Genomic DNA, 16,150 nt, shown 5'->3' on the forward strand with positions numbered 1-16,150 from the left:
TTATTTCACTTTACACAACTCAGCTGTGGCTCGAGAATAAAGCATCCTGATCCCAGCACAGAGCGGCTGAATGAATGTGGTCTGGACTCTGTGGAGGAGAGTCATGGTTTCAGAGACGCTGTAGAAGGACAGAATACCTGCTCTGTGATCCAGGTACACTCCCACTCTGGAGGACTGAGGACCTGAGATGGAGGTTTCCATGTTGTTGTACCAAAATATATAACTGTTTTGGTAACATCTTAATTCCCAGGATTTGTCATTAAATCCAAATCCACATTCAGTCCCACTTCCTGCTCTGCTGATGTTCTTGTTTGCGACTGCTACACAAACTCCTTCTCCTCTCATCTCCACCTCCCAGTAACAACGTCCAGTCAGACTCTCTCTGCTCAGGACCTGAAACCATACAGTGAATCTGTCTGGATTAGTAGAATAAGACTGAGGTTGATTCATAAATGTCACTTTTCTGTTCCCCTCTGACAGTAACAGATATTTGTTTGCTGTGTTTCGATCCAGTGTGATTTCACATGTATATTTCAAGAATCCAGCTCTGCTCTTTGGTTCTGGTTGTGACAGTAAAACATCCACTTCAGCGACTCTCAGTGAGATGTTGGCCCATTCCTCTCTCAGGATGTCCTGTAGTTTATCTCTGAGCTCTGACACAGCTGCTGTCACATCCTCAAAGTGCCTCAGAGGACGGATCTTGATGCTGGATGAGTGTGTAGCCCCCCTGAGTGCTGACACTGAGGGGTAGTTGAGCAGAAACTGGCTGTGATCCTCTGTGTGTGAGAGCTGCTTCAGCTCAGCATCTTTCCTCTTCAGCTCAGTGATCTCCTGCTCCAGCTTCTCCTGAAGCTCTTTGACTCGACTCCCTTCAGCTTCCTGCTGGGATCTGATCTGCTGCTTCACATCAGAGCTTCTTTTCTGGAGGAGACGGATCAGCTGGCTGAAGATCTTCTGGCTGTGCTCCTCTGTTTTATCAGCAGACTGATTGATGGCCTCCACCTCCTGCTGAAGCAGCTTCACATCTTTCTCTGCGTCCTGGATTCTCTGCTGGATCTGCTGCCGACTCCCCTCCAGCTCTCTCTGCCTCTCAGTCCTTTCTACTGCAGCTGACACTGTGTCGTGGCCTTTATGTTCCTCCACAGAGCAGAGATAACAGATGGACTTCTGATCAGTACGGCAGAACATCTTCATCACCTCATCGTGAACAGAGCAGATGTTCTCCTGGAGGTTCTTGGAGGGCTCCACCAGCTTGTGTTTCTTGAATGTAGATGAATCATAATGAGGCTGAAGGTGATTCTCACAGTAAGAGGCCAGACAGGATAAACAGGACTTGATGGCTTTCAGTTTTCTCCCAGAGCAGAAATCACAGGCCACATCTTCAGCTCCAGCATAGCAGTGATCAGCAGGAGCAGCTTGGAGTCCACTCTTCTTCAGCTCTTCTAATAAATCAGCTAACATGGTGTTTTTCCCCAGGACAGGCCTCGGTGCGAACGTTTTCCTGCACTGAGGGCAGCTGTGGATTCCCTTCTGATCCTCTGCATCCCAGTGGGCTTTAATACAGTTCCTGCAGTAGCTGTGTCCACAGGGAATAGTCACCGGATCCTTCAGCAGATCCAGACAGATCGAACAGCAGAATTTTACTTGTTCCAGCTGATTTTCCTGCTGCGCCATTTCTCCTCTTCGCAGTAACTGTCAAATAGTTTCACTTTTCCTGAACAGAAACGGTCTGTGTGCTCTGAAGGGTAGCAGATCTCTGCTGATACTCACACGAACCAGGAAATGAGGCTTAACAGCAGCTGCGTGTTGCACCATGTCGCTCACGCCCATCCTTATGCAAAGAGATCTGTGGAGGGGCGGGAACAAAGAAATATCTAACAGGAAGGCCTAAAAGCTTTTCTACAGAGAGGCAGGGTGTGTTACGTATGATTTACAACACTCCCCATAGAGCCACGGTGAAAGACACGTCAGTAAAACATCAGGAAGCAGCAGTTTAGCTGTTAAAGAAGAAGAACGTGTCCTGCCTCAGCTGTGTTATCAGTGCAGGGTCACAACAGGAGCATTTCTACTTCTCTTTCCAGCCTCTTGTGCTGTTGTTTACATTTCTCCTTCAGAGACTCTCTCCACAGGGACGCCTCCTGTCCTCAGTTACCCGATGAAGGTTAACAGTTTCTGTGCTAAAGCTGAAGCACAGAGTTAATAAATCTGCATGGGTTCCCCCCTCAGTGTGCTTCAGCTCACCACAGTTTACGCATGAAGGACGACGGTGCTTCTCTGTGGACAGCAGCTTACATAAAAAAAAGAAGTAAACGTCCACATCATGACTTCCTGATTCACACATTGTTGGAAAACCGTGATCAGAATGACTCAGGAAACTAACAAATATGGAAACTTAGGGGAAACAATCCCAACAGAGTGAGTGTTGGTATGATAAGGAACAAAGAGTTTTTGAGACAGAAAAATAATGAAAATGAGGTGAGATTTTATTTTTATCTTGTTTTCATTCCTTTTTCATGACAAGCACCATTTCTACAGGAATGCGTCGACTTTTTATGACCTCATTTCCACTATGCAGTCCGGTACGGGTCGCTTTGGGGTCAGCTTGCGTTCCCACTGTACAAAGGGGACCCTCAGGGGTGGGCGGAGTGCGCCGAAGCGTAAATGGCAAATAACAGCAAATAACAAATAACATACATAATTTGGAACCGCCTCCAAGCTTCTTCAGCTTAATGCCACACCGGCTCACGGTCCGGTTGAAACCACTCTCTGACATTTTTGCGGCAATCGGCTGGAAAACTTTTTGGTTTGGCACAGCGCCATCGAGCTCCCGCTGCACAGCCTCCTCACCAACAACGGAGAGCAGAGCCTGGAACCGGTCCTGTGTGCTCGCTACCCCAAGCAGAAGGGTTACAGACATGGTAACGGGTTCCATGGGACCGGTACGCTTTCGTGGTAGTGGAAACACTGAAATAAGCGAACCGTTCCGACCCGTACCGGACTGCATAGTGGGAACACGCCATATGTTTCCAACAACAGTTTTAATTTGTTTTCTTTCTTTTCACGTGCTGCAGTTTTACAGTTAATGAGGAAAAAGTTCCTGTATGATTTCTCTTTATGTCTCAAAAAGCTGTCGTTTGGACAGAGTCGGTGTTTCAGACTCACTGTATCCTTTTATTAAAAGATGTTCCTTCAGTTTCAGTCACCACAGGAGCGTCTGTCCAAGGTGTAGCACTTCATATAAGACTGAGGAGACGAAAGTAAAGGGTTACATGAAAAGGAGGCCTGACTGAGAAACACGAACTGACAGCAATTTACCGTCTATACTGATGACACTGGAATAACCCAAAAGCTACAGCGACTAGATAACTTTCTAATGAAACTTTACTGTAAAAAAACGCATGATTTTCCCCCCTGCTTTAATCATCTCCCAACCCCTAAGATTAATCTTGTGAGCTCTTTGAGAACCATCTTCAAGGTCGCCACCGTCAAAAATACCTACATTTGAAGTATAATTCGTCTAGGTGCAGCAGACATTTTGGACGTGAGAAAAGTTTGTTTGAGTTATTTTGGTATTAATTTTGAGCTGGTCAAAATAGAATGTGAGACCCCAGGACAGCAGAGTGAGAGGAGTCCTGATTTTTCCTAAAACTGCCATTATGTCAAAGCTATAAAATATATCAACAAACCCTTTAGTTCAGTTAAAGATGAGTCTTTAAACTTTCAACTTTAAACTTTGAATTATGATTATGATTAACTATGACTGAGTTATGAGAACTCCAAATAAGGCTACTTTTGTGCCAATATATATGGATTTTAGTGCATTTCCAATAGGGCAAAAATTCCCAGTATTTCCCAGTTTTCCGGGAATCTCTTCAGGTGATGAGAGAGGAAAGTCATAGCACACTATTCCCTATCGGTAGACACGTGGGGATATGCTTTTTATGCATTTAAGTTTTAAGAAAAAATCAGGACTCCTCTCACTCTGCTGTCCTGGGGTCTCAGACTCATCATCAGATGAATGAAATCAGCTCAGTAATGAAAACCCAGTTTAAACTTTTATTGGATTTTCTCAAACAGATTCCCGGAAAATTGGGAAAAACTGGGAATTTTGGCCCATAGGAAATGCATTAGAATTCATATATAATGGGACAAAAGTAGCCTTATTTGGAGGCCTCATAACTCAGCCGTAGTTAATCATATCACATCATTCAAAGTTTAAACAGGACAGGAAAGAACCGACTTTAACTGAGCTAAATGGTTTGTTGATATATTTTATAGCTTTGACATAATGGCAGTTTAAGTTTTAGGAAAAATCAGGACTCCTCTCACTCTGCTGTCCTGGGGGCTCAAACTCTATTTTGATGAGCTCGAAATTAATACAGAAATAACTTAAATAAACTTCTCTCACGTCCAAAATGTCTGCTGCACCTAGACAAATTATACTTCAAAATGTAGGTATTTTTGTCCTCTTTCACCCAATGTCACCGTCATTGTGCTTAGCTCAAAGTTTTCTCTCAAATGACCTCTGAGCGGAGAGAAAGACCACTCGGGCTGCCATTGACGGCCATTATAACCAGGTCACCTCATCTCCTTATCAAATCAATGTGAAGGCTGTTTTTAAAACTGGCAATAAAAAAATACCGTACATAGGAGCACAATAAAACTTACACCAGTTGCTTCTGACGTCCCTTCTGGGCTCACAATTCAATAATTTTTTTAATATGACTCATAGTTTTCGAACAGCGACTGTTCATATCAGTATTGAACCCATGTCAGTTGGAGCCATATTGTGTGCGCTCCTCTCCTCTTACCCACTCAGCTGTCTGCACAGCAACTGATCACACAGCTGATTATCCTTCTGAGGGCACAGCCAAGATGGCTGACCTGTTATAACAAGTCTATGCCAGCCACTGTGTTAAGTCTGCTCCCAATATAATATGACTATAACATGACAGCCTCTGTCTCTCAGCGGGCAGTAGCTCCATTGGCACCCATCAAAATTTCTTCAGAAATGTTCTAGTTCTTTCTGTCACTACCCAGTTTGTGACCATCTGCAGGTATGTTTGTTTATGTTTATGTATTTGGCAGACACTTTTATCCAAAGCAACTTACAGGTAGGGTAAGAGGGTCTTTCCTAAGGACCCCAACTGGAGGTATTACCTTTCATGCAGGGGATTTGAGCCCAGGTCACCTACAATAAAGGTGGCAATCTTACCACTGCACAATCCAGTCCCTGTAGGTATACAAGTGGCTCTGGTTGGGGAGGGACTGAATGGCTCATAACATTGTGTGAGTTACACCATCTTCTTGAACTGTCTCCCACAGGACAACACTACATAATGACATGTTTTTTCCATGTCTGCTGATACTGTGTTCCTCTTGCACCCACAAGCTATCTTTAATGAGTTTGTTATCCTCTCTTTATATTGACTGATGCGTTTCAGCCAGAAGTGAAAATCAATACCTCGTTGATATTTCTATCAACACTGGGGAACCAGATTCTTTTGGAAGAGTCAAGCAAGTTATCATAGATCAAAGGAAATTAATCTAACAATGGTGGTAATCAAGGAGTCAGACATTGGAAAAAAGCATCAAGTTGAAAATAAATTTGATGAACTATGATCTCCGGGATAAGTGAACTATAGCCCACTTGTCAACTAACGCTTAATACTGCCAACCATCTTGGGACACCAGTCAATGCCATGAGCAAATATGAGAGGAAAAGTTTTATCCTCCGATTTGTGCCGTACCTTTGTTTGGTCAACACAGAACTGACAAGCAATCTTTGTTATTCCCAAACTCTCATTAAATAACATCACACATTCATAAAGATCATATATAACTATATATTTATAGAGCTGATTCTTTCTATATAAATATGTGTTTTATTGTAATAATGTTGAACCATGTTTGTTTTTAGTGTTCGTTCAGTTTGTTCTAATGAGTCATCTACAAATAGTTCCTGACTGTTAAAGAATAAATGTCAGAACAATAAAGTGGTATTTCTCAAAAAACTTTAATTTGTTATCAGAGCAGCAAATAAACAACAGAACAGCAGCGCAGAGACATCACAGCAATTAACTCTCAGCAACAAACTGACTAAATACATTTATTTCCCTTAACACAACTCAGCTGTGGCTCCAGAGCCCAAAATCCAAAGTCCAGCACAGAGCGGCTGAGTGAATGTGGTCTGGACTCTGTGGAGGAGAGTCATGGTTCCAGAGACGCTGTAGAAGGACAGAACACCTGCTCTGTGATCCAGGTACACTCCCACTCTGGAGGACCGAGGACCTGAGATGGAGGTTTTCATTCTGTTGGACCAAAATTCATAACCGTTTTGGTAACAATATAATGCCCAAGATTTGTCATTAAGTCCAAATCTACATCTACTTCCTGCTCTGCTGATGTTCTTGTATGAGACTGCTACATAAACTGCTCCTCCCCCTCTCATCTCCACCTCCCAGTAACAACGTCCAGTCAGACTCTCTCTGCTCAGGACCTGAAACCATTTAGTGAATCTGTCTGGATGATCAGAATAAGACTGAGGTTGTGTCATTAATGTCACTTTTCTGTTCCCCTTTGACAGTAACAGACATGTGTTTGCTGTGTTTGGATCCAGTGTGATTACAGATGAATATTTTAACAAGTCAGCTCTGCTCTTTGGTTCTAGTTCTGATTCAGATTCAGATTCAGATTCAGATTCAAATTCAGGTTCTGGTTCTGGTTCTGGTTCTGATTCTGATTCTGAATCTGATTCTGATTCTGATTCTGATTCTGATTCTGGTTCAGGTTCAGGTTCAGGTTCAGGTTCAGGTTCAGGTTCTGGTTTTGGTTCTAACAGTAAAACATCCACAACAGTGACTCTCAGTGTGATGTTTTTCCATTCCTCTCTCAGGATGTCCTGTAGCTTATCTCTGAGCTCTGACACAGCTGCTGTCACATCCTCAAAGTGCCTCAGAGGACGGATCTTGATGCTGGGTGAGTCTGTAGACTCACTGAGTGCTGACACTGAGGGGTAGTTGAGCAGAAACTGGCTGTGATCCTCTGTGTGTGAGAGCTGCTGCAGCTCAGCATCTTTCCTCTTCAGCTCAGTGATCTCCTGCTCCAGCTTCTTCTGAAGCTCTTTGACTCGACTCCCTTCAGCTTCCTGCTGGGATCTGATCTGCTGCTTCACATCAGAGCTTCTTTTCTGGAGGAGACGGATCAGCTCAGTGAAGATCTTCTCACTGTCCTCCACTGTTTTATCAGCAGACTGATGGATGGCCTCCACCTCCTGCTGAAGCAGCTTCACATCTTTCTCTGCGTCCTGGATTCTCTGCTGGATCTGCTGCCGACTCCCCTCCAGCTCTCTCTGCCTCTCAGTCCTTTCTACTGCAGCTGACACTGTGTCGTGGCCTTTATGTTCATCCACAGGGCAGAGATAACAGATGGACTTCTGATCGGTACGGCAAAACATCTTCATCACCTCATCGTGAACAGAGCAGATGTTCTCCTGGAGCTTCTTGGAGGGCTCCACCAGCTTGTGTTTCCTTAATGGAGCCACATCATAATGAGGCTGAAGGTGTTTCTTACAGTAAGAGGCCAGACAGGATAAACAGGACTTGATGGCTTTCAGTTTTCTCCCAGAGCAGAAATCACAGGCCACATCTTCAGCTCCAGCATAGCAGTGATCAGCAGGAGCAGCTTGGAGTCCAGTCTTCTTCAGCTGCTCCACTAAATCAGCTAACATGGTGCTTTTCTCCAGAATAGGTCTTGGTGTGAAAGTTTTCATGCATTGAGGGCAGCTGTGGATTCCCTTCTGATCCTCTCCATTCCAGTGAGTTTTAATACAGTTCATGCAGTAGCTGTGTCCACAGGGAATAGTCACCGGCTCCTTCAGCAGATCCAGACAGATCGAACAAGAGAAGCTTTCCAGGTCCAGTTTAACCCTTTTCTTTGCCATTTCCTCCATTTGGCACAGCAGTGTGTGACTCTCAGAGCAGAAACACCGTCTGTGCTGTGATACAAAACAAATTCCACCTCCTTTTATTGCTGCTGATCTTCACTTAAGAGCTCCTCCTCTGTCACACAATGGTTTCACACATCCTCCCACCTTCAGATCAGTTTGGGGAGGGAACATGGAAGTTTCCTTCACTGAAAGGGACAGTGCTGGTTTCACCTCAATCCTGCAGTTAAATCAGGATTGTTCAAGGGTTTGTTGAATTGTTCTTATTTGGGAAAGATTAATTCATTAACCTTCCACTGAAAGTTGAACATGAAGAAAATCTGTTTTTTTAATATATTAACCTCTACTAAAGTGACTCTAATTTGACAACATCACGGTCCATCTGATGCCAAAAAAAAGCTGAACTCTAAACCACCTCAGGGATTTCAGTATATTTATAATGGAGGAGTGGGAGATCCTTTCAGAACTTCTATCTTTGATCAGTATCTGAAGCAGAAGATTTTTCACAGCTCAGATGGTTAAGGTTTGAAATGTAACCTGTGTGGGGACAGACAAAAGTGTAGAAGACAAAAAGTGGAGGTTCCAGGTGGTGATAGAAGATAAACAGCTGTACTCTGAGAAACATCTCTGCTAACGACTATTTCTTTCAACTGAGGCTTCAGACAGATTACAGACTGACCTAAAGACTGCTGCATGATAATCACATCCATGCAGCCAAAGACCTGAATAAGTTGACCTGATTTGAAAGACAAAAGGACGGGAATGTTACCATCCATCCCCCATGTTTTCAGACATTAACTCAAGCCCAAACTTGAACAAACTCCGTCACCACAGCAATGACTCTAAATCCTCACGAGGAACATTAAAAACAATAATTTCTATCTAAACTATAAATAATTTGAGGGATTTTAATCTCATTCTCAACAGTGACAGTTAAGGAGTGTCATCAGATGAATGAGATCAGCTCAGTCATGAAAACACAGTTGAAATTTTTTACAGTGTGTGGTTTAAACAAGCCTCAGTGAAAATAAAGACAATTATTATGGTTGCCAATTCCAAAGGGATCAAGGCACACATATTACTATTGTGCATACTTATTATTCTCCGGTTTCCGTCACGAATTTCGGCATGGAACTAGTCCCGCACGGTTGGACCAACCGGGATAAAAAGCATATCCCCACGTGTCCACCGATAGGGACTAGTGTGCTATGACATTTCTCTCTCATTACTCAAACAGATTCCCGGAAAATTGGGAAATGAATTTTGCCCATTGGAAATGCATTAAAATTCATATGTAATGGGACAAAAGTAGCCTTATTTGGAGGCCTCATAAATCAGCCATAATTCATCATAGAGATATCATTCAGAGTTTAAACAGGCAAAGTAAGACTCAACTTTAATTGAATTAAGTGGTTTGTTGATATATTTTATAGCTTTGACATAATGGCAGTTTAAGTTTTAGGAAAAATCAGGACTCCTCTCACTCTGCTGTCCTGGGGTCTCACACTCTATCTTGACAAGCTCGAAATTAATACCAAAATAACTCAAACAAACTTCTCTCACATCCAAAATGTCTGCTGCACCTAGACGAATTATACTTCAAAATGTAGGTATTTTTGTCCTCTTTCACCCAATGTCACCATCATTGTGCTTGGCCTCACAGTTTTCTCTCAAATGACCTCTGAGCGGAGAGAAAGACCACTTGGGCTGCCATTGACGGCCATTATAACCAGGTCACCTCATCTCCTTATCAAATCAATGTGAAGGCTGTTTTTAAAACTGGCAATAAAAAAATACCGTACATAGGAGCAGAATAAAACTTACACCAGTGGTTTCTGACGTCCCTTCTGGCGCTCAGGATTCAAGCATTTTTTTAATATGACTCATAGTTTTCGAACAGCGACGGTTTGTTCGACGCACACATATCAGTATTGAACACCAAGGTCTCCCTGTCAGTTGGAGCCATATTGTGTGCGCTCCTCTCCTCTTACCCACTCAGCTGTCTGCACAGCAACTGATCACACAGCTGATTATCCTTCTGAGGGCACAGCCAAGATGGCTGACCTGTTTTAACAGGTCTATGACAGCCACTGTTACGTCTGCTCCCATTACAATATGACCATAACATGACAGCCTCTGTCTCTCAGCGGGCAGTAGCTCCATTGGCACCCATCAGAATTTTTTTAGTTTTTCATAATATTTTGGCATCATGTGGTATGAAAACCGGAAAGTCAGAAATAAACTGAAATGATAAAGACAGTTTTGTGCCAGTTCACAGCTTTTCTGAATTAGTTCAAGTTCAGTTCATACATGCTCAAAGTGAACAGTTCACGTGCAAAGTTCAGTTTATTTTACTTTTTTCATGAGATATTCAAATAAATACGTTTTTTCACACTACGAGCTAGAAATCACTATACGTTCTTTGAAACTGCTCATCGTAGACATTTGCTCATGACACTGCAATTGTGGGTTTCTTACCAGGTGATGAAACTTGCAGCAGTACAGACAAGGTAGACCAGTTGGCTGTGTCATTTGCGTTTGGGGATGGCAGGGGGTCTTTTTTCCCTTTCCTCCCTCGAGGGCGTGCATATATGCATTCACACTGGATGGATGTTTTAACACAATGTGCCGTTTCAAATTCGAGAAGGACGTTGTTGATGTCCTAACTTGTTTTTGCTGCGCAGGTGGACATATCTTACACAGAAAGGTAAGATTTTTGCCGTCGGGGTATTGGTTTGCAAGAGTGTAAAATTGTTTTAAATGTTCATAAGGAGAATCGGTGTCTGTATCCGTGCCATCACTTCCACCAGCCTTTTTTTTTTAATTGCAGCGCTTTCTCTCACTCTCGTCATTGGTCTCTCTCTCTCTTGCTCGCTCGCTCGCTCCTCCAGCCCTCCGCGCTCTCATCGTTGCCTGCTATGCGGCGTTGTTATGCCTACCCCGCTCTGCTGCAATTCATCACGGGTAAAGACGTGCGGAAGCCAGTATGTTATTCAACTATTCTCAGCCGGACACTACGTTGCCCGCAATGCATTGCGCACACAATGTCAAAACCATTTCTGTCTGGTGATACATGATTTAAGCGGCACCAGCGAGAATACAGGAGGGAGGAACTTTCTCTCGTTGCGTTTCAAAAGAGAAAACAGATGTCACTCAGTTTTCAATGGATAACACATTCCAACGTTCATTAACAGTGATGTCTGCCGTTCATGACACATAATGTGAACTAATTCTCGTTCAAGTTCTTTATTAAAAAATGTGTTGCGTTCAGTTCAACGTTCACGAAAAAATGAGCGTGTTCAATGAACGCATTCTTTTGAACTCGTTCACTCACAACACTGGATAAAGAATATTCACAAGAGCTTGAATAAGGTCAACTGGACTTCTTCTTGGATCTTGAAGACGTTTCACCTCTCATCCAAAAGTCTTCTTTAGTCTGAACTAGATGGATCAGCTTATACACAGAGGGTCGTTATAGTCACATGTGTCACTGAACACCCACCAATGTGCATGTCGTTAGAGTCTTTATCACCTCCGAAATGTCTACCTGAGTGACTTTTGGTCACAGAATCCAAGCTGAGAATGATTGTCAAACTGCTTGGGGAGGAGAGACAATGCTGCATTGTAGGTGCTGGGAAGGTGAAACCTGAGACCACCTCCTCTGTTCAACGATGTTTTTTACAGTTTTACATGGATGGCTTCTTTGATTCCTCTCTCAAACTACCTGTCTTCTATGTCCAGAATGTGGACATTACTGTCCTCAAAAGAGTGTCCCTTCTCCTTGAGATGAAGGTGCACTGCTGAGTCTTGACCTGAAGAGGGGGCTCTCCTGTGTTGTGCCATGCGCTGGTGGAGCTGTTGTTTGGTCTCTCCTATAAAGAGGTCTGCACAGTCTTTGCTGCACTGCATACACAACACCACCCAGTTTGTGTCTGGGTGTTTAATCCTTTGGGTGAAACAGTCTCTGTCTGAGGGTGTTCTTGGGTTTACTGAAATTAGTTGTATGAACTCAGGTCAATGAGGCCTACAAGCCATGAATAGTTAAAAAAGAGACTTTAGGTAATATTTATGTGTTACGGATTTAAAATAAACTAAGATGTTCGAGTCAAAGTGGCCAGAACACAGGCAGAGTTCAGTGTAAATGAACAGAGCAGGAGCTTTGACCTCCTCTGCATCCCTGTGAGCAGGATGAAGGCGCCCTCTTGTGTTAGTTTTCAGATTTCAGCTTTGAACCTGCAGGGAGACATGAGAAAGCTTCACTGAGGCTTTGGCAGCTTCAACAACATGAGGAAAGAGAAGTTTAAATATGTGTAACATAACACTGTGTCAGTTTCTTCACAGGACTCACAACCTGTAACACTGATGCTGCTTTCAGGGAACTTCTTCCTGTTCATGTTTTTTTTTTGTATTCTTTGACTTTATCAATAAGTGGCAGACCAAACAGCACAGTTACTTCTCCATCTGCGGCCTCCAAACACGACAGAAACTGAGGAGTCAGCTGGAAACTCCACCTTACTGTGACCTGCTCCACCCAAACTCGTACCTGTGACGATCCTTAAACAACACGTGGAACAGAACAACGAGGGTTCATCAGTTCTCAGCCCCACAACAATAACTTTACATTATTCTGGATGAAATCATCCTGTCTTCATCATGTTCTCATTAATGATCAGAGCTGAGTCAGATTTCTTTGAAAAGTCCATCACTGACAGCAGCAGAAAGTGACCAAATATACTGAACGTAATTACAATGTTTCACTGACCTGACATTTACTTTAGTATTTTTATCTTCTGCTACTTTATACTTCTACTCCACCACATTCAGAATCAGATAAACAAATATGATGTAAGATCACACACATCACCTTTAATCCTTCCATAACTCACAAGTATTTCAAAGTGTCATTCCAACTAATTTATTCTATTTTTTATATTCATGTATGTTTCCATGTGAATATTTTTGTAGTTTGAGTAAAATCAAAAGTAAATCTACAGTTTCTCCCTGAAACCAAATCTCTGTGGTTCTGATTCTGTAACTTATGTCCAAGAATTCTTCTTCCACTTCTAACTGTGAGTACAAATTACATCTCCTGTAATGACCGACATCATATCATATTGTTACATTTAGGTTTGATTTGAATTACTTTGAGGTTTCACGTCGTTCTTTTTGTTTTCTAACTTTCTTCCAACATCTCAGAAAACATTCAGAAACACGTTTGAAGCGTTTGTGAGCAAACAGGTGAAACCAGAATATGATCCTGAACCAAAGCAACTCTTCCAGCCACAGATGGGTTTAAACAAACATCTCTGAATCAAAGCAGTTACTTGTTGCAGCCGTGTGTTGCTACCATGAGGGATGCTGGTGGGGTGACAGCCTCAATCCCATTTTCACAGAAACACAATTCATGATCAGGATGAATCCACAATTTATTATTTACAGAAAAACATCCTGAATCAGGACATTTAGTTTCTGGGTTAACAAGTAGATCATCACTGAGAGTTTTCAAAAACAGCAACAACATTTGATCTCTGAAACAAATCAAAGTAAGTTTAACTACAGAATTATTTTCACATTTACAAAGTGATGAGATCTGAAAATAATCTGTGATAAAGGAAGGTCTGCTGATTTCTCTGTTTGGCTCCATGAAGTGGAAGAGAAACAACAACATACAGATACATCAACCCAAGGATCCAACTGATATTTAGAGCTCAGAGAAGTTTAGATTTTCATGTGGAGAAATATTTCTGTGAATCAAACTCATCATTAGCAGTGATATCCTCCATGGCTGCACAGACACAGGAAAAAGCAGCAAATAAACAGCAGAACAGCAGAGGCATCACAGCAACCAGCTGACTAAATACATTTATTTCACTTTACACAACTCAGCTGTGGCTCCAGTCCACCCAATTCGAAGTCCAGCACAGAGCGGCTGAGTGAATGTGGTCTGGACTCTGTGGAGGAGAGTCATGGTTTCAGAGACGCTGTAGAAGGACAGAATACCTGCTCTGTGATCCAGGTACACTCCCACTCTGGAGGACTGAGGACTTGAGATGGATGTTAAGATGTTGTTGTACCAAAATTCATAACTGTTTTGGTCAAATCTTAATGCCCAAGATTTGTCATTACGTCCAAATCCACATTCATTCCCTTTTCTGCTGATGTTCTTGTATGCGACTGCTACAAAAACTCCTCTCCCTCTCCTCTCCACCTCCCAGTAACAACGTCCAGTCAGACTCTCTCTGCTCAGGACCTGAGAATATACAGTGAATCTGTCTGCATGACTAGAATAAGACTGATGTTGATTCATAAATGTCACTTTTCTGTTCCCCTCTGAAAGTAACAGACGTGTGTTTGCTGTGTTTGGATCCAGTGTGATTTCACATGAATATTTCAAGAAGTCAGCTCTGCTCTTTGGTTCTGGTTCTTCTGGTAAAAGATCCACATCAGTGACTGTCAGTGAGCTGTTCCTTTCTGCTGCAGCTGACACTGTGTCGTGGCCTTTATGTTCATCCACAGGGCAGAGATAACAGATGGACTTCTGATCGGTACGGCAGAACATCTTCATCACCTCATCATGACGAGAGCAGATGTTCTCCTGGAGGTTCTTGGAGGGCTCGACCAGCTTGTGTTTCTTGAATGGAGCCACATCATAATGAGGCTGAAGGTGTTTCTCACAGTAAGAGGCCAGACAGAATAAACACGACTTGATGGCTTTCAGTTTTCTCCCAGAGCAGAAATCACAGGCCACATCTTCAGCTCCAGCATAGCAGTGATCAGCAGGAGCAGCTTGGAGTCCAGTCTTCTTCAGCTGCTCCACTAAATCAGCTAACATGGTGTTTTTTACCAGGACAGGCCTTGGTGTGAAAGTATTCCTGCATTGAGAGCAGCTGTGGATTCCCTTCTGATCCTCTCCATCCCAGTGGGCTTTAATACATTTGATGCAGTAGCTGTGTCCACAGGGAATAGTCACCGGCTCCTTCAGTACATCCAGACAGATCGAACATGAGAAGGTTTCCCGGTCCAGCTGAACTCCTTTCTGAGCCATTTCTCCTCTCAGCAACAGCGACTGAGTGAGTTTCACTTCCTCAAAGCTGAAACTCCTCTGAGCGCTGATCTACAAATCATGTGTCTGTGTAGAGAACAGAGGCTGTCAGTTCACCACATGTCGGTTACACCCATCATTAAACTGTTGATCTGAAGGGGAGGGAACAAGGAAATGTGGGCAGAGTTGAGCTGCTGTGTGTGAGAACAGGAAGTGTGTTGAAGCTATTTTACAGCAGTCTTCATAGTTAAAATGCAGGTTGATTCTTCTTTTCATCTATCTGTAAATAAATGTAGCTTTAGTTTAACAGTAAATCATTAATTTAAAGCTCTTGTTCCATGCAGTTTCTTTCTTCATAGAACTTCAGATAAAATAGATGAGCTTCTCCTGAAATAATGGAAATAGTTGGTGCTCATAAATCAAACAAGTTGCTGGTTTTTATCCTAATTTGCACTCGACATAAATGCAGCAGAGTTTTGAGTCTGAAAACTCAGGATGAACATTCAGAAAACACTTTTTACCTCTGATTAATATCATCCTTTTACTTTTGTGTTTATACACTAAGAGGCAATATATTCTTATCATGTACTTGTACATTTTACATGATGACCATCGTTTTTTTCATGGCCTGCTGGAGGGGCCCAACCAAGAGGCTGGGGGCCACTAAGCTGGGCTAATTTAACTGAAGAATCTGTGGGTTGGGAGCATGCAGACTAGCCTTCTATCCCCTCACACTAATGGGAACCTTCGGTGTCCACGCTGTTGAGCGTGACACATTTATGTTTATCTGTCTCTTTATTTCAGATTTTGTTCCTTTTTGTTTGGTGTCTTTTTCAGCTCCAACATTACAACTTGTTGGATATCCAGGTGCATTTTTTTCTGTTAAGTACACATTTCAGTAATCAATAAATATCAAATCAAATAATTCACAATTGTACATTTACAAATGTGCTTCTACATAAACATTCTTGTTTAGGTTTGTATTACATTTAGTTTCTGTATTTTGAGTGCCTGTAGATGTGTGGAAACAGAAAAATAAAGCTTGTAGATGTATAAAAATCCTGTAATGAACAGAACTGGAGCCAAAACCCTGAAATGATCTCAGTAACTGAGGCAATCAACCACTCTTTCATGACTGTGTTTCTTTTAACGTGGCAACTGGT

At 42.5% G+C, this 16,150-nt stretch overlaps 3 protein-coding genes across 4 annotated transcripts; all 3 read right to left on the reverse strand.

Moving 5' to 3' along the window:
• Positions 1-1,765, reverse strand: LOC142398209 (tripartite motif-containing protein 16-like). Its single transcript, XM_075482170.1, has one exon. It carries the CDS (start codon positions 1,672-1,674, stop codon positions 1-3), a length of 1,674 nt encoding a protein of 557 aa, XP_075338285.1. The 5' UTR covers positions 1,675-1,765.
• A 4,353-nt stretch (positions 1,766-6,118) lies between these two features.
• On the reverse strand, positions 6,119-7,942 carry LOC142398210 (tripartite motif-containing protein 16-like). 2 transcript variants are annotated; one of them, XM_075482172.1, is made up of 2 exons: positions 6,888-7,942; positions 6,119-6,668 (listed from the first exon to the last, which is right to left on the reverse strand). In XM_075482172.1, the coding sequence occupies exons 1-2, from the start codon at positions 7,940-7,942 to the stop codon at positions 6,119-6,121; spliced, it is 1,605 nt and encodes a 534-aa protein (XP_075338287.1). The 2 variants fall into 2 exon arrangements, with proteins under 2 accessions (XP_075338287.1, XP_075338286.1); XM_075482171.1 differs by having other exon boundaries at positions 6,831-7,942.
• A 4,210-nt stretch (positions 7,943-12,152) lies between these two features.
• LOC142398865 (E3 ubiquitin/ISG15 ligase TRIM25-like) lies at positions 12,153-14,990 on the reverse strand. Its single transcript, XM_075483083.1, has 2 exons — positions 14,072-14,990; positions 12,153-12,178 (listed from the first exon to the last, which is right to left on the reverse strand). Exons 1-2 carry the CDS (start codon positions 14,988-14,990, stop codon positions 12,153-12,155), a joined length of 945 nt encoding a protein of 314 aa, XP_075339198.1.
• Positions 14,991-16,150: the final 1,160 nt, after the last annotated feature.

This window comes from Odontesthes bonariensis, chromosome 14 (genome assembly GCF_027942865.1).
Source record: "Odontesthes bonariensis isolate fOdoBon6 chromosome 14, fOdoBon6.hap1, whole genome shotgun sequence".
In the NCBI taxonomy this organism is placed as follows: Eukaryota; Metazoa; Chordata; class Actinopteri; order Atheriniformes; family Atherinopsidae; genus Odontesthes; species Odontesthes bonariensis.

What these genes read in the sequence shown, in the direction of transcription:
- LOC142398209 (XM_075482170.1), bottom strand. Translation starts at nt 1,674, where the DNA reads ATGGCGCAGCAGGAAAATCAGCTGGAACAAGTAAAATTCTGCTGTTCG.
- LOC142398865 (XM_075483083.1), bottom strand. Translation starts at nt 14,990, where the DNA reads ATGGCTCAGAAAGGAGTTCAGCTGGACCGGGAAACCTTCTCATGTTCG. An exon ending in GAATGAATGTGGATTTGGAC is followed by an intron (nt 12,179 to 14,071) that starts GTAATGACAAAT and finishes GTCTCCCTGCAG; the next exon opens with GTTCAAAGCTGAAATCTGAA.
- LOC142398210 (XM_075482171.1), bottom strand. Translation starts at nt 7,942, where the DNA reads ATGGCAAAGAAAAGGGTTAAACTGGACCTGGAAAGCTTCTCTTGTTCG. An exon ending in GATGTTTTACTGTTAGAACC is followed by an intron (nt 6,669 to 6,830) that starts AAAACCAGAACC and finishes TGAATCAGAACT; the next exon opens with AGAACCAAAGAGCAGAGCTG.